Below are 22,997 nucleotides of genomic sequence, written 5' to 3'. Positions count from 1 at the left end.
CCAATAAAAGGCAGCATATAATTAAGGGCTTAAAGATTTAATATATATTGTACAGGCTTTGAAGGCTTAGAGAAAAGCAATGTTAATTAAGACTAGAGAAGGGAGCATAGAACAGGCCCATGGGGAAGAACTGTGCAGACAGAGGTGAGACAGAGTTCATAGTTCACTCAGTTTAGGAGACACCACCAACACAAAATTTCACCAGGTACCTTTGAGTGAAGTGAAGAGACCTATTTCTGTCAATGTAGGGCCAATTAAGTGAAAGAGTGAGTGAGAGAAAGTAGAGACAACAGTGGCCTTTTGACAATACTAGTCTTTGGTGATTTCTAGCTTGATTCATTTTAGACTTCAGGGTTCATGTTATTGGAAAATCTCACTGAACCTCCTTCCCAACCCAGGTCTTTTCACAACCTGAACTGTGACCTCTGCAGGTAGGTAAAAAATAAGAGTTGCATTCTATTTTGGACATTTTAAGAGAACATTGACAGAGTGGGGCATGCACAAAGTAAAAGAACATGCTTATGGGGAGTTGAAGAGGGAGAGAAAATGGACATCAGGATTAGAGCCGTAACAGCTACATTTCCCAGAACTATTTTCAATTGGCACGATGAAAAATTTTCCCTCCGCTTTAAATCTTACACAAAAGTTATCTGATATTAACCAAACAGTTAATAGATTTATGTCTTTTTCTCCACCTTTCAAGGATAATGACCAATTCATCTCATTTTTTTGTTGTTGTTTTACTTGCTTTTTCATATTCTATCCCATGAAATGAAGTATTGTCGAAATCTAGAATAAAAAACAAAGCCAATTCAACTCTTAAAAAATAAAAAGAAATAACAAGATTTCTTGAAGCATGGTGGCTGTTCTTAGGTATTTTCCGAAGAATCATGAAGAGGACAAGGAGACTTGGCTTAAGAAGCTTTGGTAAGCAGGGGTAAGAGGAGTCATCTATTTATACTTGGAGGCTGACTTAGATAAATGGAAGGATGTCGTATCAATCACAATCTATGTTGAGGAAGTGAACTGTTCTGTGAAGTCATATTTCTACACTTGAGAAGTCAAATAGGATGGACTTGTCAACTATCTGGAATGCTTTTAGGGAATGCGAAGACCTACATAGGTTATGCAGGCTGTGACCAGACTATAAACCTTCAAAAGTCTCTTATCCAACTCTGCAGTCTCTGACTTCTGATTTTTCAACCTGCCTTTTATTAAAAAAGCAGACATGTAGTAAAGGCCAAGGCTGATCATCTCATTTCCACTTAAAAGACAAATTAAAGACTGTATTTCTGATTTAATTGATTTTAAAAATTGAAGATTGAAGTGAAGCAGATAAGCCATCAAAGCCAGGGTCCTTATTTCAATGATCTTTGAGCTGCTAAATGAAGTAGAAAATGTCATCTGAATAGATTATTGGTTCATGGCTTTTCCTTAGACATGCAGCTATGTCACTGCTGAAGCTCAGGTCATTTTGGCACCTTTAGTTTTCATTTCAGAATGTTCTTATCTATATATCTATAGGACATATATATCCATAAGGGGCTTATCAGAAGAAAAAATGGCCCAAAGTGCTATACTACGAACAGTCTGTAGCTGTTGCCTGAAGCACATGGCACCCTGCCAAAGAAGCCCTGACCAGATGATTTTTAAGAAGAGACGAAACGTTGAGCCATAAGGAGCCTAGAAAAACTGAAAAATGGCTTGAAATTTGCCATCGCAGTTTTTAGTGCAGGATGTGTCCTCTTAGCCCCTCTTTGCTCTGTGCCTGCCTCATCCATATTATCTCTTGTCAGTCTAAAAGCCAAGGAGGAGAGTACAGGGAGGCCACTACTCCCACAAATAATACAAATTATAAGAAATATCATTGCATCAGAACATCTTCACAGATTCTCAAATCACTCTTTTTCTTATTTATTTTCACAATAGCAGATAGGGTATATGTGTCATTACCCTTATTTGGGAAAAATATACGGAATGGTGACAATCAACTCATACAGTGAATAGTGGCTGAATCAGGAGACAAAACTCTACTTCTTTTTCTCCTAATACTCTTCCTATGGAAAGAGATACTAGACTAAAGCCTCTTTTTTTTTCTATTTTAATAAACACATGAAGATTCATAAGTGACTAATAGATCAAAACTAGCTTCTCAAACCCTGGCTATCTTGACATTTCAGGCTACATAATTTTCTGTTCTGGGGGAGTCCTGTGCTTGTAAGTTGTTGCTTCCCAAGGTCCCTGGCCTCTAAACTAGATTTCAGTAGCAAGCCCTCTTTTGAGACAATCAAAAATGTCTCCAGATATTGCCATATGTTTTCTAGGGCAAAATCATTTCTAGTTGAGAACAACTGTTCTACCCCAACTGGGTTAAAATTCTTTATGGAAAAAAAAAGTGAACTAAGTTAATTAACACTGAGGAGGTATTGTGCTGTGTGTGGGCATGTGTGCACACTCACACAACAATAAGAAAGACAAAAAACCTCCCTAAGATTTTGGCTCCCTCTGGGAATCATCCCAGCACCTTACATTAATGGTGCCATTTTGGTCTTGTTTTCTAATCTGGGATGAAAATGGGATGATGTGTAAAATGAGACATCAAGTGTGGGATATTTATTTCTCTATACACAAAATGACATCATCTCCCAAAGAAGCCACAAAACACTTAGCTATAGGAACCCAGTAAGTCAAATTGAATTTGCCAACAGAAATTGATATTTATGCAGAAAACACAGAAATCTTTACCCCAAACAATGTATCAACAAGGGTGAAAACATCAATAGAGTTATACATTCTACCCTTGAATTGATTTTGTTTCACTTGCTCAGATGTTTCTTGGATTAATTTTACTAATGAATTTTCACAGTATATATTCCCTTGACTACTAAGCCACAGCCTGAACTTAATTATGATACTGTTTCCTAAGTCTAGGTCTTTTATCAGACCATTAATGAATGGAAAAGATTTGCTGAGATGACAGTTAAACTAATACATCTTGTTTGTAAAGGACAAATCAAGAATGCAGGGTGTGCAAACTTATATAGAAAAGTAAATATGCATCCATGCATATATAAAAACTGTATGCATTATACTTTTATTTAAATGTCTTATCAGTTCTTTGTAAAATGAACCATTATTCAGAGTGTATATTGTGACTCAGTACCCAAAATTGGTACAGCAGTTGTGAAAAGAATAATAGGAAAATGTCACTATTGTAGACTCACACTTTTAGAAAGAATTTCTACCAAAGTCTTCTACCAAAGTCATCTACCAAAAGCAAGTGGTACTGACTTCTTCAAGGAAAAAATAAAAAAAAGAGCTTTGGTACAAATATGCACACACAAAAACAAAGCCTTACCCACAGTCATGCATACCATATTTCCTAGACATATGACATGCTATAAGTCTGTATCAAAACAATTCATCAGTATCTTAAACCAAAGGAACTATTTTGTAATCGTATTCTGGTCCTGCATTCCTCAACTAATTGTATGTCCTTGGAGGTCTATGTTTATTGGTCTAAATAAATTCAAAGTTCAAGTTGCTCATTAATCTGATGTGTGCTTGTTATCCAGATGCTCAAGCATCGGTATCACCAGATTATGTTACCAAACTATCAAGCCAAAGGTATTTGAAGTTCACATTCTGTCTATTAGACAACAGAACCGTGTAAGAGAACTATAAAAAGAAGATAATAAATAAGAATGCAAAGCATGCTTATCAAGCAGCATCCTGAATAAAACGGCCATGGTGGAGCATGCCCACACACCTCCCAACAGTTTAAGTTCCTCCCCTTGGCAAAACACATTTGATTTCAGAAAATAAATAGATATTATTTTCCATCTAAATGCCCATTTCAATTCATTATCTAGAAAGGTACATATTCACAAAGGTGACACCCAAATCAATATTGACTTTGGGGTATAATAAATCTTGACAGTCACTGAAAGAACTGGTTTGTATAAAGAATATTCAATTGTACAAATCTATGGTTTCTACATGTATTAATTTAATACTGACCATAAAAGAAAACTAATAATAGATCGTTAAAAAAAAGTGGGTATGCATCTATGTATAAATGTATTATTTTACATTATTAAATTATTTTAATAATTTATTTCATGGCCTGCACTATATTAAATTATTAAATTATTTATAATACTAACTTCTACAGTATATTAAATTATTTATTACACTAAATTCTATTAAAATATAGAGCAGGGGCATTTGTAGTTCACTGAACGGAGGGGTAAGCACATCCAGATTTTAAATGCAAGGATGTTCTGATGGATGATACTTTAAACAAACACTTAAAGGTATTATTAACAGTGCAATGAGAAACCAAGGCTGACTCCAGATATGCAACTTTTTTTTTCCTTAATTTTGAATGTTCTCTCCATTTCTACTCACACTAACTGATATCAGGGTACAGTAACAGGTCCTCACTGATGGTGGCCCAAGGTCCCTTTCTTTCAAAAAGTTTAGGAGATGGAGGCATGGGACCAAGGAACAGCACTCACTGTGTCTTCCTTCGGGGATTGGACTTCTACTGTTCCAGATCCAGGTTGCTGCCTCTGTTCGGGTTTCACTCCACCCACCTGTGCTTCAATTTATCAGGTAGTTACTTTGCCTTTCATTGTGCTATATTCAGGCAATTTAATCACAGCTAACATGAGATCCCTTCCTTTGAGGAGGTCCCAAGGGAATGTCAGGGCTGGAGGTGGATAATTCAAGGGCCTTTGCAAGATAATTCTTTAACATAAAAATAGCTGTTGACCACGAACTAGAGATCACGGTGAGAAGGCAATTTTTTGACAAGCTACTATCTTTTCAAATCAGTAAATGCCAATAAGATTGTCTTGCCCTGACACTCATATAAAATAGCAGCAAGAAAAAAAAAACAGATTTCTGTTGGGTTAAAAATAGAAACTTCTCTTTGAGCTATTTGAAATATACAACGCCTTATTCTTAGCTAATAGTCACTTAAATGTGCAGTAGAGGAGCATAACTTATTGTTCTTACTTTATCAACAAAGAAGAGACTAATGTTGGAGGTGAGGGATATGCTAATTCTTCTGGTTTTTTTTATGGGGGGGATTGAATTTAGGGGCACTTAACCACTGAGCCACATCCCCAGCCCTTTTTTGTATTTTATTCAGGGACAGTGCCTCACTGAGTTGCTTAGTGCCTAAGCTGCTGAGGCTGGCTTTGAAGTCTCCATCCTCCTGCCTCAGTCTCCAGAGCCACTGGGATTACAGGCATGCACCCCATGCCCAACTAAATTCTTCTGATTTGATCATTGCATTCTACAAATACCAAAATATCACATTGTACCCTATGAATATGTATAAGTATAACGTGTCAATAAGACTTAAAAAACAGATGTCTGTTGGGTTAGTGTGATTTGGGGCAGAGGTAACACTTAAAGCATTTAATAACCTGGACCTTGGCTTATAGACCAATGCCAGCACTGTCACAGGTGCAGTGCTCCCAGCTTGTAGCCTTCATGTGCCTAAGCCCTTCTGCATGCAATTACACTTAGAGATTTCTGCAATTAGAATAAGACAGCCCTTCATGTGGTAACTTCATGAAGAACCAGGAGAGAAATAATACTCTGAGAAGCAGAATTTTGGGCTTTCCCATTTTCCCAGAAGCAGTTCTCCTTGTAATTTATTTTACATACAAAAATTTTATGGACAATTTCATTTAGGAAACTAAAAGATCCTGGTTTTGAAATGAAGTTTAAATATTTAAAGGCCTTTATTTCTTCAGAATGCAGAATCTTTTTGAGAACTAGAACACACAAGTTATTAATGGCCTCAGTGGAATAGCTTCAGGATGCTCAATGCCCCTTATTGGTAGCAACCACTTATAGGAAAATGGAGGCATAGCTGTAGGGCACTGGATATTGAACACATTACTTAACTTCTTAGACCTAAGTGGGAAGGTCCACAGAAACAGCTGAAAAACAACATACAGGAGACACAAGGATAGACGGCACAATTAAGCCAACACAGTAGCCTATGTTGAAGGAAGAAAGTCATGAGATCTTGAGCACCAAACAAAAGTCTAGCTGTCCATGCAACTGACAATGAATCAAACCAGTGCAAGAGCTGGTCCTTGTCTACCAAATGGATGCTCAAGGCCAGCATGTAATCTGTGGCAAAGAATAGTGTTTTGGGGCTGGGGTTGTGGCTTAGTGGTAGAGCACTTGCCTAGCACGTGTGAGGTACTGGGTTTGGTTCTCAGCACCACATAAAAAAATAAAATAAAATAAAGTTATTGTGCCCATCTACAACTAAAACATGTATATTTAAAAAAAAAAAAAAGAATAGTGGTTTGGGGTTCACACTTATCAAACTACCTTCCCATCTAAACCACCATCTATCCCTAGTGAGTGAAAAAGAGATTACAAACTATGTCCGAGATGAACCCTGTAGTTTAAAAAGATAAGGAACATATCTGAATGCCTCCCAATCAATTCTTGCCTTGTTTGTAACTTTGATCATGAATAGGGTTTTCCTCATTAGTGCCAAAACTTTTATTATTTACTTGACAGAAATCATGTATTTATGGCACATTGTCTAATGTTTACATACATATAATATATATGTATTGTGAAATTATTGAATCAAGCTAATTTACATATTCTTACCTCACATATTTATACCACTTTTTATTCAAGTCTCAATAAGTTTTTAAAAGTTTAAATAATATCCTTCATATTCTCAAATAATGATGAAATAAAACTGAAAATCAACAAAAAAAAGAACAGTGGAAAATATACAAATACACAGAAATTGAACAGCATATTCCTAAATGACCAATGGGTTATTTAAAAAAAATTAAAAAGAGAAATAAAAAGAAAAACTTTTTACCAGGAATTACAGAATTCTGATCAAACTATCCCTAGATCCTATGGGGGGAAGTATGGGAATCAGTGAGGCTTCTCATACTGGTAGCCATGGACCTGGAGCCTCAGGACAGAGCTAGGATATTGCCTAGGTCCAGAGGGAAAAGTATACATGGCACCATGGTATGTGCTCTAGAAGCTAAAGGTCCTGGAACTGCAGCATTCTAAGGAGCCTGTCCTCCTTCCTGTGAGGCATATAAAAGTCCAGGGCTTCTTGCAGCATCAAGAGGTCTGCTTCTGGCTCCTAAAGCAGGATAAAGCTTATAAGTTGCTATTTTAGCAACTTGTGTTCTGATTGTTGGGGAGTCCCAATTAGTTCCTATTGTGGAGCAAAGCTGTCACTCAAACCTCACCCAGTTCTCTAAACTGAAACTAAAGCCTCTAAGACTGTGAGATCCTCCTATAGTTAAGCCTGCCAATCTGATGCTGTGATGGGGTTACTGTTACTTTCCCATTTATCTTATCCCATCATTGTGGAGTTCCACCCTGGCCTGGGAGCCAAGGTTGAAGTGACAGTGTGGTTCCTTTCTCTATGCTGTTTTCCTTTCTCCTCAAGCTATTTAGGGTTCCCATCACTTAGTTACTGATTTCCAGAGTTCTCTCTGTCAGTATCCTTGAAATGCAATCTTTCCTTTGTTAACCTGGCTTTTCTCTGTGGCAGAGGTGGGGCAGGGTGGCAAAAACATTTAAAATCTAAACTAATCTTAAAGTACAAAATACACTATTGTTGGAGGTACTGGGGAATGAAATCAAATTGTTCTATGCACATGAATAAGTAACAATGAATCTCACTATTATTGAATAATTATAAAAAATACACTATTGTTTTTAACTATGGTCATCATGATGTACAAGAAAACTCTGAAGCTTATTTCTCCTAAATGAAACTTTTCATACTTTTTGACCAACACCTCCTCTTTCCTCCCTATACCTTCAGTGTCTGGCAACAACCATTCTGCTTTCTGCTTATATGAGTTTGACTTTTGTAGATACCACATATAAGTGAAGTTTTGCTATATATGCATTTTTTTGCTTGGTTTATTTCATTAGTATAATATCTTCTGTGTTCATCTACATTGTCACAATGAGAGGAATTCCTTCCTATGCAAGGCCAGATAGCATTTCACCATGTGTATATACCACCTACTCTTCATCCCATCTTCTGATGGACACTTGCTATTGTGAACAATGCTGAAATGAACAGTTAAGTGTGAGATTAAAAAACAAAACAAAAAAACCACAACATGTATCTAACACATTCTTGGAGTGATATGAAAAAATATAGAGATAAAAATACTGCAATTTTATCTCAAAACATGTAGAGATACATTAATAGTGGACACTGATCATTGACTCTCCAAGGCCATTAGTAATACATCCTGGCCACAAAGAGTTGACAGAAAGATTTAATGAGTGACACATCCAGCTTTTATAAATTTGTAGATCAACAGGAACTTCAGTAACTTCTAGGTATGGGGAACAGACTGTGCAATATTGGAGTAATCTGACCTGAACACTGGGGAAGAATTTGTGGTCCTGGAAACACAAGGTTTTTTCTACCCACAGAGAGACCAGGTTCTGCAAGATGAACACATGCCTATCCCCTTAAGTTAAAAACTAGCTCAGCTTTAGCACTGGGTTAAATAAAACAGAAAACAGCTTTGAGCTTTGAAGTCAGGAAAAATGGATTGAAATTCTAACGTGACCATCTACTAACTATATGACCTCAGATCAATTCTCTAACCATTCAAGCCAGTGTATTCTCACTCTAGAAGGGGAGTGAGAACCACTGTTCCATAGAAATGTGAGAAGGAACAGAATGAAACTTCATCAAATACCAACCTTGACACAGGGTGCAAGTTTGAAACCCAGGCAAAGAACACATTAGTTAATTTTATCTCAAATTTCCAATGCTCCAACACTTCAATCTGTTTCCTTTATTTTGTTTGGTTGTGTTAAATATTTATGATTATTGCAAAAGAAGATACACGAGTCTTTTGTTTTTTTTAACTATTCTGGTGATTTCAACTTGTGAAATCAGGAAAGAAAAAATATGCCCTTGTTGACCTCAATCCAGCTCCTCATAGAACTCATTTGCTCCTAGGTAAACCTCATGAATAAGACAACACATGTCCAGGTGATTGCATAGGGGGCAGCCCAGACCTGGGGAGAGAGCTTGGAATTCTTAGTTACAGAAGCCAAAAAGTGTCATTTTTGTCCACTAAGGAGTCTGGTGGGTTTCCTTCCTTTCTGTGAATTGATATGTCCTTTTTATTTCCCATTATTCATAAATCATAATCTGCAGCTTACACATCAGTAACAGTTGATAATGGGAAACGAAGCAATCTGTTGTTCTGAGAAGAGGAGAGACACTGAAGTTGTTTTCTTCAATACAGAAAGTACACAGTACCCAGAGTTTGCTTTGAGTACTAGAAGACATGAATAGGAAGAAAAAGCCAAAAATCTTAAGCTTGTGCCCCTGGGTATATGCTGCTCTCTGCTATCTGCCAAGTTAATAAACTTGGCTCATGAAGTTTAGAGATTTGGGGAAAATATTTTTATCATAATATAAACACGGATGTAATATGGAGCTGAATGACAATTTACCAGAGTATTTTCGATAAAATTCAAGAAATTGCATTTTTCTGTGGCCACTTACAGCCTTAATATCTGAACTCCCTGGATTCTTGTGCATGTCTTTATTCCAGCAAACAGCATTTTAGTGGAAAAGTTTGAAAATAAATAACTAAGGCTACAAAACATAAAAAAAATAAAGTTATTTAGTAAAAACTAATTGAAGCAGGCAGAATGAGAGAAGAAAAATAGAAAGGAGAGAGAGTGATGAGAAAGAAAAAAAGTAGAAAAGAGTAGAATTTGGGGAAGACAGGAGAAGGGAAAGGAAAAAGAAAAAAAGAAAGTAGGTACATTAGAGTGAAGAGGATGGTCATTGATAACAGAGCAGAAGTAAAGATCTTTGGAAAAAGAAATAGGCATTTTCTATGTTGAGCAGGAATGAAGTGATGGGGTGTCACAGTACCTAGCGTTTGCTTTGAGATAATAATTATTTTGATGGCTCTTTCTCTGGAATTATGTCAACAGTGATTGGAATCCTTTTTCCCAGACACTGCATTGCTATTGCACAAAAGGCTTTTATGGAATGTATAGAGAAGTGTATGGACAATAGGCATTTCATAAATATCCATGGACACAATGAATGAAAGATGAGGCTCTTGCAGATGGAATGAGCCTTTATTATTCATAAATTATAGCACCTGCAACTGATTGTTCACTCACAATCAACAAGAGCAAATGAACACCTCTGCTACTTATTCACCAGAAGCAGCTTCCATGGTACACAGAGGGTAATACAGCTCTCTGGGATCTTCCAATTCTACCTCCATCTGCTTAAACCTCCTGCAAATGGTGTGTTGTAGGAAATGGCAATTCCCCTCACATACCTCAGAGCAGGGTCATTGGTGTTTCCTTAAGATCCGTTCAATTTTTTTTTTTCTCACAATGCTGACATAACCTGCAAGGGGCTGCTCAGTTTTCTTTGCTCCTCCTACTTCTCTAGATGAACCTGGTTTCCCACTCTTTTATGAGGCTCCCTTTTTGAGTTTCTCAGCAAGTAACTTCACTGGCCAAGGACCAGAAGTAGTGCATGTACTATGCTAGAGTCCAGGAACCAAGTGAGGAATCCAGAATAGTCATATTTCTCTGTTAGGTGGAGGTAGTTTCTGCCCACCATCCCTTTGACATATATGTCACAGTAAGAGCTTGTTTATATTTACCTTGGCAATCACTCAGTGCCCTGATTATCCAGTTGAAGAGGAAGCAAGCAATCTATCTTGGCGTGACACTGTGTCATTGCCCTTGTCCTACTTTATATTATAATTGAATGTTGAGATTCACTAACAATTGTGATAATAGGCATAATTATTAGATGCCCACACCATGTTCGCTGTGTATAGAGTAACTCATATTATACTGTGCCAACTTTGCAAAGTCCATGTTAGTTAGTATCCATGGGAAGTATGTAGGGAGAGAGAGAATTAAATCAATCCAGAACTATGCAACTTATGCCTTTCCCTTGCCCTTCATTATCTCCTCTTTGCCTATGTGTTGTACTTTTGGCCTTATAATATGGAGAGACTGGGGATTACTCTGGGCATAAAGAGGACACAGATCCCACTTTCTTAGACATCCTGGACTTTCCTGTTTGCTTTTTCCCAACTGAGAACAGTCTGTTCTCCTCCCACCAATATGCAGTATACATTTCTATAAATTTTTCTTTCTAATGTCTGTTTTAAGTATTATTCAGCATAGATTTGTATTTCTATAAATGCTTTACAACTTACTTTTATGAATTGGAAGCCTTTCTACCCCCATAATTAGAGATTCGGGGGATTAGTGCAATTGGCTGAGGAGTTGTTTGGGGCATTGGAATCAGTGGGCTTTCTAAGGGCCCTGGAGCTGGACGTTGGCATTTCAGGCCTGTGTGGGTAAGGGCTTGTGGAGGAGTTTCACACTGGTGATTGTGCCATGCAGTTTAACAAGGTAGCACTGGGATTCAACACCCTTAGGCCCCTCCTCCCCATCCTTAACAGAATAGTGAGCTCGGGGAAAAGTCAAGGATGATGCACAAACTGTATGACGACATGACAGAGAGAAGGGGTGGGAAAGAGAGGAAGGAATAGAGAGGAAGTGAGGGAGGGGAAACAGGAGATGGATCTGAACATATATATTCGGCGAATAGTGGCCTAGACTAAACACCTACAAAACATCTGTCAGTTAGGCGAATTTCTTTAGATTGTTATTTTCCTTGCACTGTCTTTGGAGGGATATTTCTGCTTCCAAAGGTGGATAGTTAAAAATAATATACATCACAAGGAGTGTTTTGGCATTTCCCCTTCGCTTTCTTTCTATCTTCACCATTACTGTTGTCATTCCTTAAAACTCCATCAATGCGGCTGATCCAGGGAACAGATGGCATTAATCAACCCCCAAGAATATGCACAAAAGCAATTAGGAATGTAGAGACATGGAATTTATGCCTGAAAATCAATTACCAATGATAGCAAATCAACGTGGCACAGCCAACTTCTCTTTTTCTCTCTTTCCACTGAGCAGCCATTGATGACAGTGATGATTCCCCGGTTTACCCCCCTGTCAGAGGGGGAATGAGAACCAGTATGTCGAGGTTTGATTACATATTCCTTAATGACTAGTTCTCGCTCTGATGACAAAAGCCAGCATAATTTACAGACTAGAAGATGTATCAAGATGATGGATACAGACAACATGTGCTGTACACTGTCATGCAAATATGAAATACACTGCACTGAGAATATGGTTATTTGGTATTCCCAGAGAAGAACTTCATTTCAGAGAACAGAGCACCTTTTCTAGCATCTATAGCTTTCATTTGTCAAAAACAATGGAAGCAGCTATAGAATACATTTTAACCACAAATCTGTGCCTTCTGTGAGTTTACTAGCTCATATATCCTCATGTCTTGAATTTACTTGACCATTATTTTCTTTCCGAATGTGTATAAACCGCAGAGTCTAAAGAATCCTTCTTAAGATCCTTACTGAGAGTCCTCTGAGTTACTGTGATCATCTCTTAACTAGATTTCTTAACACCAGTTCTTGGACTATTCCAATCCATCCTTTACTGAGTGATTAAGGAGGAATACAAAAACAAAAAAAAAATCTGATTATGATAACTATATATATAAAATCCTCAAATAAATCTCCATGGCTCTAAAAATAAAAATAAAAACAAAATCCCATTAATGTAATGTTTCTACTTCTATCCCTATGCTAAGTAAGTTCTTTCCCCTCTTTCTCCAGCTAGTGGATTCAGCTTATTAAGCCTTAGTTTAAATTTAACTTTCTTCAAAGAGAATACCTTGATGCTCTAGCCAGGTTTAGATTCTCATTTTGTGCCTTACATCACACCTTGTGCTTACCTTTATTATTGAATTTTTTTACTCTAACATTGTTAAAGATTTAGTTTTCTGGCTGCCCAGTGTTCAAAGTTCCTTGAGATCATGGACTACACTTCTTTTTCATATATTTCTCCAGCTTCACATGAATACTTGAGTTTCAGGAAAAGAACAGCATTTGGGACAGATTTCTCTGATAATTCTTCAAATGAGTAATACATACAAACTATTATTACATAAATCTTCTCTAACTGGCTTAAAATGAATGATGTCATAGGAGTTTCATAGTTGTTTTATCAGGATAATGTTGTAGTTTTGCAATTAAAAAAAATCTTTTCAGTAATTTAATATGAAAGCCCCATTGAACACAATCTAAACTTTGTATATCAAACCTTGAGCTAAAAAAAAAGGACTTTTACAACAAAATGATCATGTATTTTTTAGACTATATAGGAAATGCTCATTAAAATTATATAAAGCAAGTTAATAAAAATTAGTTCCAACTTGGCACTGAAATAAAATGAATGAACAGACTTTGTCTTTAATAAACCAATGGGCAGTGCCACATAAGAAGATAATTTCCATATGAAGGCATACAAGCTTATACAGACACAGGGTCCCATTACATAGCTTACACATTCGATAAAGTAATCCAAACTGCTTCTGCTCTTTAATTTAACAGATACCCTATTCCTTGGATTTTTAAAATGATAATAAGTACTACTTATTAGTTTAAAAAATAAAAACAAATATATACATTTTCAAAATAAGACTCTAGAGCAAGGGATGTGGCTCAGCAATAGAGCACTTACCTAGCATGTATAAGGCCCTGGGTACAATCCCCAATACCACCAAAAAAAAAAAAAAAAAAAAAAAAAAGCAACAACCACAAAATAACAACAGCAAAGTTAAAAAAAAAAAACCCACAAGTAATAATAATCTAGCAAGAGGCATCAAGAATTTCAGTTAAGGAATAAAAAAATCTTAATAGAATTATACTATGTACATATATGAATATACCACAAAGAATTCTAACTTTAATTATATCCATAAAGCACCGATTTGCAAAAAAAAAAAAAAAAAAACTTAATAAGAAACCATTTATTTATTTTTTTATTCACTTCCTTATCCAGTGTCTTAGGTGTTGGACATAGACATTGCAATAAAATATGACCATCAGGGACCTTAGCATCCTAGTTGAGGAGACAAGGATTTTGAGAAGTGCTATTTTTGAAATTGTAATGTATGGGAGTACCAGATCTAGCTTAAATGTGTGTGTGTATGTGTGTGTGTGTGTGTGTGTGTGTGTGCACGCGCGCGCGCAGATGCACATATTTAATTAGCCAAGTGAATCAAATTACAAATGGAAAAGTATATTAAAGACCAAGCAGATAGTTTATACAAATAAACTAAAGCCAGACGACCTGGCTTGTTTTTGGAATGTGTTGGTATTCCACACAGTTCTCTAGGAGGAGTTCCTTTCATGGTATTGTTAAGTGTGTACATGTGGGAGAGGGGTTCACAAATCATCAATTTCTTTATCTATATCCTTTCCTTATCAAGGTCTTTTTTCTCAACACTTATGAAAGTTATATAAATCATCAGGTACCCATCCAGATGGGAGGCCTCTCATCTTTCATCATTGTGATGTTAACTATTTTGCATCAAGTCTAGATCTCAATTATTTTGTTACTTTTTAAAGGTATGACTCAGGAGTTGACTCTGGCAAAAACTGCTGATCTATGCCGCTTGCCACAATATAGTTACACCAATCTCAGAGAAACCATGCCCAATTTCTACAAAAGCTAATATGTAGCACTTAACCAAATGCATTGGAATGAAAGTCATGGTTTGCAAAGAATTTAGTATTTAAAGAGAGATAAATATACTTCCCAATACTGAATTTTTTCATTGTTTAGCTTTGTGATCTTAGGGAAATCATTAACTTCTATTAACCTAAAACTTACTCGTCTGTAAACTGAATCTATAAATGTCTACCTAGCTGAGTCGCCTTATAAAACTATGTGTATGAAGTGAGTGATATAAAGTGCCTCTTGTTGCTAGGAATTAAAACCTATTATTCTATCATTCTAATTATATTTACTTTACAATTTTGGAACACAATCATTCCAAGGTATACACATGGAATGAGAAAATGGAAAAATCAGCAGTTTAAGAAAAAAAATACATTACAAGTAGGTAGTGCCTTAATAATTTGATCCAATTCCTTCATTTAGTAAACAAAGATCATCAAGATAAGTAAGTAACCTTTACAAGGTCATTGGTCAGAAAGTGGCAGACTTTTGATGAATGAAGGTATCTTCTCTTGGAATTAAAAATGTCATTATACGCTTCTAATGAGTACACTGCAACCTCTTGATGAAATCCTATTAAGTAAATCACTACTGTCTTCTGGCCTTTCAGGTAACTAGATCCATCCCAGCCTTGCTTTCTGATGAGGATAATTCACATTGAATGTACAGGTCGCATTTTGCAGAGTTCTGGCTTATAAACTAAAAGACTTGGGATTTCCATCTAAAAAGTTTAGAAACATTTTGAATATTATCACATTGCTTTATAACAAATGGACACTGAAAAGTGTTGCAATTCAGCCAAGGAACTGGGACTCAATAAAGATTTCAAATGTAATTGGGCAGAGGAGCCGAGTCAAAGAAAATTGCAGTTTAGAGGATAGTTATTCATTAGGTCAAGAAGAAGTGGGGAGGGAAGCAGTTATTCATATAGAAACTAATTTCCTCATCAAGTCTGGAGTTTTGTTGGAAAATTATTGGTCTATCATTTAATTCACATGTTACAATTGTAAAACATACCAATCTGGTTTGGAAATAGGGAGACATGTAAAAGGAATGAAAAGAGAGTTCATAAGGATGGTACCATCAAAGAAAGTCAACTCAAAACAGTGGGAAACACTTTTAGGACTCTTCTAAATGAGCATTAAAGTGCTTCTTCACTTTTGCTAACTGTAGATGCCAATGAAAGTACACACCACCGCAACAAAAACAACAAATAATCATAAAAAACAATTTTAAGTTATTATCACTTGAACAAAGTGTACTAGTATAATTATGTACTATGGAAAGAAGGAAGATTTTCCTGCTGAGAAGATCAGCATGATCTTTGTTTACTTATACCATTACTTATTGATTGGGTTTGTGTGTAGGCTTCAGATAACTCAAGGTATGGTGGGTTTCTTTATTTCAAGATCCTTATGATTAACATCCTCATATATTTTGAGTGCATTTCTGCATGATATGAAAAAAACAAAAGTGAAGAATTTCAGTACTCTCTCTAGGTTTTATACTTTGAAACTAATATGCAGCAGCAAACTTAGATAAGATGCTAAACAATAATTTTAAGCAATTTTTGGTCAAAATTAAGGTGATTTATAATGACATAACATCTGCTTATTCTGTAAAATACATAGTCACCCTATGTGTATCCCTGTGTATATCCCCATTCCTACTATATTTTGAATGCAAGTTCTCTCTTTGTAACAGACTATCAACATATCTAACACCTGAAGAATCTCTATAGTAAGACATCAAGCTGCTGTTCTGTTTGAGAGCAGACATATATAACAGCTTCTGCTATTCAGCCAACTGTGAGCACTGGAAGGTTGAATGACCTGATGGGTATTTGATACTTTAGCTATAGAATAACTAGGACTAGAACTTCTTAGCTCTTCTATTCCTGGTTTTACTTTATGAACTATCAAGTTACAGGGCTGCTTCCTTTGTCAAAGGAGTTGATATTATATGTAAAATGGTTTTTCATTTAACATTGGTCTGTTATATCTACATTTGAAATTAACTAATCCCCTTAGGGTAAACCCACAGGAAATGTTCTAGCTATTTAATATCCTAAAAATCTGGAATGGGGGAATTTCCAGAGTTTTTATTATTGGTTGGTAATTATATTCTCAGCAGATATTAGTAATATCTATATTATAGCCAGTCCTTCTAAACTGACTGCATTTTAATTTTGTTTAATCAGAAACTTATAAAATCTATAATCGGATCAGCATTCATGTTTTCCTTGGAGATAAATTCCCAAGTTTTACTCAGATCATAAGAACTAAACATACACACACACACACACACACACACACCCCACACAACAATAATAACAACAAACAATTATAAAAATATAAAAACAATTTAAAGTTATTATCACTTGAACAAAGTCTAGTAGTATAACTATGTATTATGAAAAAAACTTGGGTCAATAATCCATTTTCAAGACTACTTCACAAATAACATGAGATATATATTTTTATTCTTTAAAAAATAGTTTCTCTAAATAAATTTTAAAAATGGCCATTTGAAAAGAAAATGCTATTATTCAAGATATGTGCATAAATGGCATTAAATGACATATAGATGTAAGTCCATACTCTATATTTATGAGTAAAGTGTGAACAATAGCAGTCTATAGAAAATGTGAAATGTTAAGGCTTTTTCTTAGGGGTTTTGTTTGATAGGTTCTGAAAACCACCAATCTGTATTGAATTCAGGAGTAATTTTCTGCTGCTATCCTATTGTTCACCAAATTAATACTTTTGTACAGCATAATCAACATTTATCATTATTCCTTAAAAGCATTGACCCCAAAATATTTAGCAAGCAGTGTGCACTCAATTGGAACGTTGATTGGAAATGAGGAAATTAAACTGTCATTGATGAAATACTAAAGCTCATTATCACATTATCACAAAATTTCATTTTAAATGTTCAGAATTATCTCTATAACTGCATCAGCAATGATAAGCATGAGTCTTAAGTCCATGCCATTTAGGCTTCATGAGCATTATGAACACATATTAATCATAATTTAATTAATTTGCAAAAAATATCTATCTCCCCACCAAGCTCTTAAAGTGCTATTTGAGGAAGCCCAAACCATAATCTAATGGAGTATGTTCTATCTATTTCATCTTTATTCTTTACCACCTTTGTGGATTTTCAAAGTATCTACTCTTCAGACAGACAAATGTGCTAAAGGGAAAACAGTGATAGTTTACAGCCACACCTTTGAATCATTAGGACAATGCTGACCTCTAGTGTTCTAGAAGGTAGAGAAACTAGCTCAGAAACATACCTAACTTCCTTTTACTAACCACTCAGATCTTTTTCTAAAGCACCATGGGAATGATTTCACAGAAGAAGAAGGAAGAGAAAGAAGAAGAGAAGGTAGAAGGGGAGGAAGAGAAGAAGAAAGGGAGAGGGTGAGAAAAGAGAGGAAAAATAAAGAAAAAATCAGATTCTAACCTGCCCCCACAAAACCTGAAATAATTTCTAAATAAATTTCCTCCTTTCCAGTGAGGTTGGCCTCTTTATCCCTCCTTCAGAATACAAACTTCAGTAAAATCTTTATAAGACTTTACCACTAACTGTAGGTTGTAGATCTCCCAAACTTCTGATCACAGATAGAAACACTGACTGTGCTCCAGACAGTTTTCAGTATATTATATTTGTCTGTTTCCCATTGGAACTGGAAAGAGATATATAACTCCTCTTGGACTTACAGAGGTGGGAAGTGAGGTAAAGGATTCCTAAGTAGAAATATTATTTTCTCCTTTCTCTAAAAGGGATAGTACAGATTGCAAAAACTAATGCTAATGCTAATAATAATAATAATAATAATAATAATAATAATCCTGTTTCAATATAGATAATATTTCTGAGGTTCATGGCAGGGATATGGAAAAGGGGAGCAAACCCAGAAACTTAAGAGACCATGATAAACCATCCTTGGAAACAAAACAGATGGCTTAATTGCATTCCTTCTCATTTAGGAGTTCCCAGAGCTGGAAAAACTTCCTTTCCTCTGCCTAGAGAGGCAGCTGAGCAATTGAGCTTGAACCTCTGATAGCTCTAGCGATTTATTCAAGTTTGACGAACTGGGTTCTTTAAATACATAGTGCAGGTGGTGGATCCCCAGGTGTCCAGCTTTCCTGCCTATTAAATTAAATGTCGGTCCTGCACTTGCTGAGGTTAGAGTGTGAACGATAGAGTGCACACTTAGTACATACTCATTATCTGTTTCCTTGGCACAAAGATTTTGGGGGTGGGGTGTGCATCAAAGCTCTTCCTCCTGTAATAGGGGCAGCCATTGATCTTGTGGTTGACTACATCGGGCCATAACTCTTAGGCCAAAACTCCCAATTCGGTTAAACCAGTGCCCATTGGTTGCAACACACCCCAACTGAAACCTTCTGCCTAAGGCAGTGTAGAAAGCTAGGTATTGTGGGGAGCTGGGCATACTGCAAATCCAAGGCAGCTGCATTCAGAGATGAGTCGCTGTCACTGTGCGCTGTGGCTGGGAGCTCTATCCCTGGAAGCTGAGCTCCCAGTGTATACTATTGGAACAGGGGCCCTTTGGGGCAAAAGCCCAGGCTGAGATTAAGCAGGCATAGAACACGAAGCTAGATAGGATGAGAAGGGAACTTTGCGAGAGAAGGGAAGGGAATCTAGCAGGGCTTGCGCATGAGAGCTCTGCTAACTTTTGGGATGGTTGGAGTGACGATGGTTCCACACTGATCAGCATTTCCTCCTTCCCTCCCGTGCCCAGAGCAGACACACTTGGGGTTTTGATTGCATTTCCGAATTTTATCCTTTCCCACCTCACCTCCCCGTCCTCAGATCGTAGTACTCACAATTTGTCGCTGTTAATCCTAAATGCCACAAACCCGAGAACAGCAAAGTCAATACGCTGGTCAGCCCTGGTACAGAATCCATTTCCCCGAGTGAGTGGTCCCTTCCAATGGAATTCCAAATTCGCAGGCACCAGCCGCGGCTTGTCTCTCTTGTCCGCACCTTCTGACCCCCTCCCACCCCCCCTTGGAGAGGTACTCTCTTTCACTCCATCCCGCGCCCAGACGCTCCACCGAAACCGTGGGGAGGGCTTCTTCGCAGCTGCGGCTGAGGCTACAGTCCCCGAAAGAGCCGCTTGCTGTACTCTCCTTCCTCGGCTCGCCTCTTCCTCCTCTTCCCCCCTCCTTAAAGGTGCAAATCCAAACCCAATTGCAAAGACAGGCTCCTAGCTCGGTGGACAGCCAAATCCACCTCGCCAAGCTCGAGAGCAGGAATCAGCACCGGGGTGGCGGACAGCTCCTTATAGGCAAGCGGGCCGCGCGGCACCGCCCCCGGACAGGCCCGCCCCGCGCTCGCCTATAAGAGCGGCCTGGGCGGGTCTTAGCCCCGCTCGGGCGAGTTTTCTCCAGCAGGCGCGCCGCTGCGGTGCGCTTTGGCTACCTGGGAGGGCAAGGGAAAGGAGTCTTAATCTCTCTCTCTTCTCTTTCTCTTCCTCCCCACCCAGTTTCCTCCCTCCCTCCTTACCTTCCCCCTTCCCTTTGCCTTTCTCTATCCCCCATCTAGGGGATGAATAGAGACTGAAATTTAAACAAGGTTTTCGAAGAACGCTGCTGAAGGGATACTAAAAGGAGTTGAAGGACAGACGCATTAGGAAGAGAGAATTTCCCATGGAAAGCTTTGTAATGACCTAACGAGATGCCTTTTTTCCTCCCTTTGGAAAGGAGGAGCAAGTATAGCTTTGAACTGTGAGATTTAATTTCCCTTGCGTTCGTTCTCTGGTAGGAAGGCTGATGGATATTGATATTATTGGATCTGATTTAGAGGTTTAGCATTATGTCCACTCTCCTGTTTTACCGACCCCGCACCCTATTCCCATCGCTCATCTTTTCACCGGCCTTCCTCGTCCGCGTCTCCCTCATCGATGTTGGCACATTGCTTCGGGCAAGTACTGCAGGGTGCGCGGTGCTTTGGGTTCCGGAGCCTAGGTGGTTCACTGGCGCCTGGGAGAGATGGAGAGTCTCTACTAATGGGTGTGGTGGTAATGAGAGTCAGGGTGGAAGCCCAGGTTGGCGTTTTGGAAATCTGAGGTCTCCTCTGGAGGAATTTACATTTAAAAAGAGGGAACCAGTGGTTTTGATTTCTTCCTAGAGGCTCCCTATAAGAAATCCAGTTTCTGTCTCTGATTTCTAGTATGTGTCTGGGGACTCTCTTGCTTTGCCATGAATCAACTTATTTTGTTTTTATTGGAAACTGTCAGAAAGCTGTCAAACCTTAACAAAATGAGGAACCATAATGATTTCTCCTATGTGAAGCTTACAATCAAGTTGATAGAGTTGATAGACTCTACCCACTTCAGAGGAAGTTGATGTCTCCCTCTCTTCTCACCCACAGCGTTAACAATTATGGATACTTATTTTACACTATGGATTCCTGACAACCCTTAGTCTTCGGCAGCTGGCTGCACAACTGCAGCAAATTGAGCTGTGTTTTGCCAGCTTCTGCATAAATCCTGAGGTTAACCTTGTGGTTTTGGTTAGAACTGGTCTCACATCATTGGAATACTAAAAGATAGTTCAATGACAACTGGCTCAGTGACCTCATTATTTTATTAAAGGAAGAATCCTGAAGGTCTTATCAGTCCTAAGTAAAAGACCCTCTCCTCTCTAAGCTTCTAACTGGAAATAATTATGTAAGCCAGTAGATTTTTTTCCCCCAGCAGAAGCTGTAATTGTGGGCAAAAGGCCACACCCAGGAGATGATGAATTCCAAAACATCAAAACTAAGGTGACCCAAGGAGCTATCCTGTTGGCAGGGGACTGCAGATAGGGGGAGTGAGAGTCAAAGGTGGGTTGCTTGGGCTTGGCTTTCCTTTCCACCATGCGCCCCCAGAAGCTGCGACCCTATCCCTGACTACAGAGAACACTATCTTGCTATTAAACTGGAAAATCTAGAGTATATTAATAATATATATACATATATATATATATATATATATATATACATATATATATATATATATATATATATATATATATATATAAAATTCCATTTTGTGTGTTCCAAATGTATGCCAAAGAAAGTTTATTAAGAAATAAAATACAATTTAAGGCCTTTCTGAATTCCTTATTTATATTTATTTATTTGTTAGTTATTTTGTTTGTTTATTTATTTATTTTATATGTGGCGCTGGGGATTGAACCCAGTGCCTCATGCATGCTAGGCAAGTGCTCTGCCACTGAGCTACAACCCCAGTCCCCCTTTCTGAATTATTGCTTCATAAATATTTATCTTCCATCATGTATTCTAGTAAACTTTTCTTTGGGTATATATCATTCCTATACTTAATATTTCCCTACATTTGTCAGATACATCTCTAAGCACTAATTAGCTTTGCTTTTTCTTTCAATGCTATAACACTCTTATTTTGTACTTTACAATTTATTTAATATTATATTGTTGAAATTCACATATTTGACTATATTAAGTCCTCTTTCATCTTTACTGCTGTATTGTATTTCTTTGTATTAATATTTCAAAGACTATTCATTAATTCTTTTATTTATGATCTGTACATTGTTTCCATTTTTTCCCAATAAAACTATCATTTTGTAACTATCAGTTTCTCTCACACACTAGGAGTAGAATTTCTGGATCACAAGAAATGTTTTTCTTCAGTTTTACTACACATTGCCAGTCATTCTATAAAATGGCAATACTAACTCATAGCTCTCCTTCCTTTGCTAGCAGTGTTTGAGGTTTCCTGTAGGTCCATATCCTAACCTATCACTTCAAGCCTTACCATTTTACTAATAGGAAATTGAGAGTCACAGAACACAGATATTCAGTCATTAAGTTTATGTCCCTCCATATAATCAAAGCTTTTACATATGTTCAAAAAAATTGGTTAAATAAAATATTTTAATACTTATAAAAGATTTATGTCTTTAATTTTGGCAAAATGACTTAAAATGAATCCACTGTGCCAGTAAAATGTATTTGGAATATATATTAAAAGGAAATCAGGAAAATTTGTTACTTTGAAGTCCCCAACTGTGAATGATCTTCAAGTTATTAGTAAATATTGGAATTTTGTTTTTAGATGTCCATATGCGGGCCCTGTATAGAGTATATAAATTGCAGCTAATTTAAAATCCTATTTACAGTTGTAGTTTGTGTTTTTCTCTCTCTCTCCAACACACCTGTTCTCAGAGCAACTTTGAGCCTTAAACAGCAGACATTTGTCTAAGATTTGTTAACATTTCAGTAAGAATACTGCAGCTCTCAATATAGTGAAGGGTAAA

The 22,997-nt window shown here is 37.1% G+C and overlaps 1 protein-coding gene across 1 annotated transcript in view; it reads right to left on the bottom strand.

Moving 5' to 3' along the window:
* The window catches only part of Cntnap5 (contactin associated protein family member 5), a 790,323-nt gene extending 770,266 nt beyond the window's left edge, over nucleotides 1–20,057 (bottom strand). Inside the window, exon 1 of the mRNA XM_048812122.1 lies at nucleotides 19,539–20,057. Coding sequence (XP_048668079.1) covers nucleotides 19,539–19,620 — 82 coding nt within the window. The 5' untranslated portion in view covers nucleotides 19,621–20,057. The remainder of the gene's footprint in view (nucleotides 1–19,538) is intronic.
* Nucleotides 20,058–22,997: the final 2,940 nt, after the last annotated feature.

The sequence above is a fragment of the Marmota marmota genome, unplaced genomic scaffold, assembly GCF_001458135.2.
Source record: "Marmota marmota marmota unplaced genomic scaffold, marMar, whole genome shotgun sequence".
In the NCBI taxonomy this organism is placed as follows: domain Eukaryota; kingdom Metazoa; phylum Chordata; class Mammalia; order Rodentia; family Sciuridae; genus Marmota; species Marmota marmota.
Note: the sequence above shows the minus strand (reverse complement) of the source record. Positions and strands in the feature narration are given on the sequence as shown.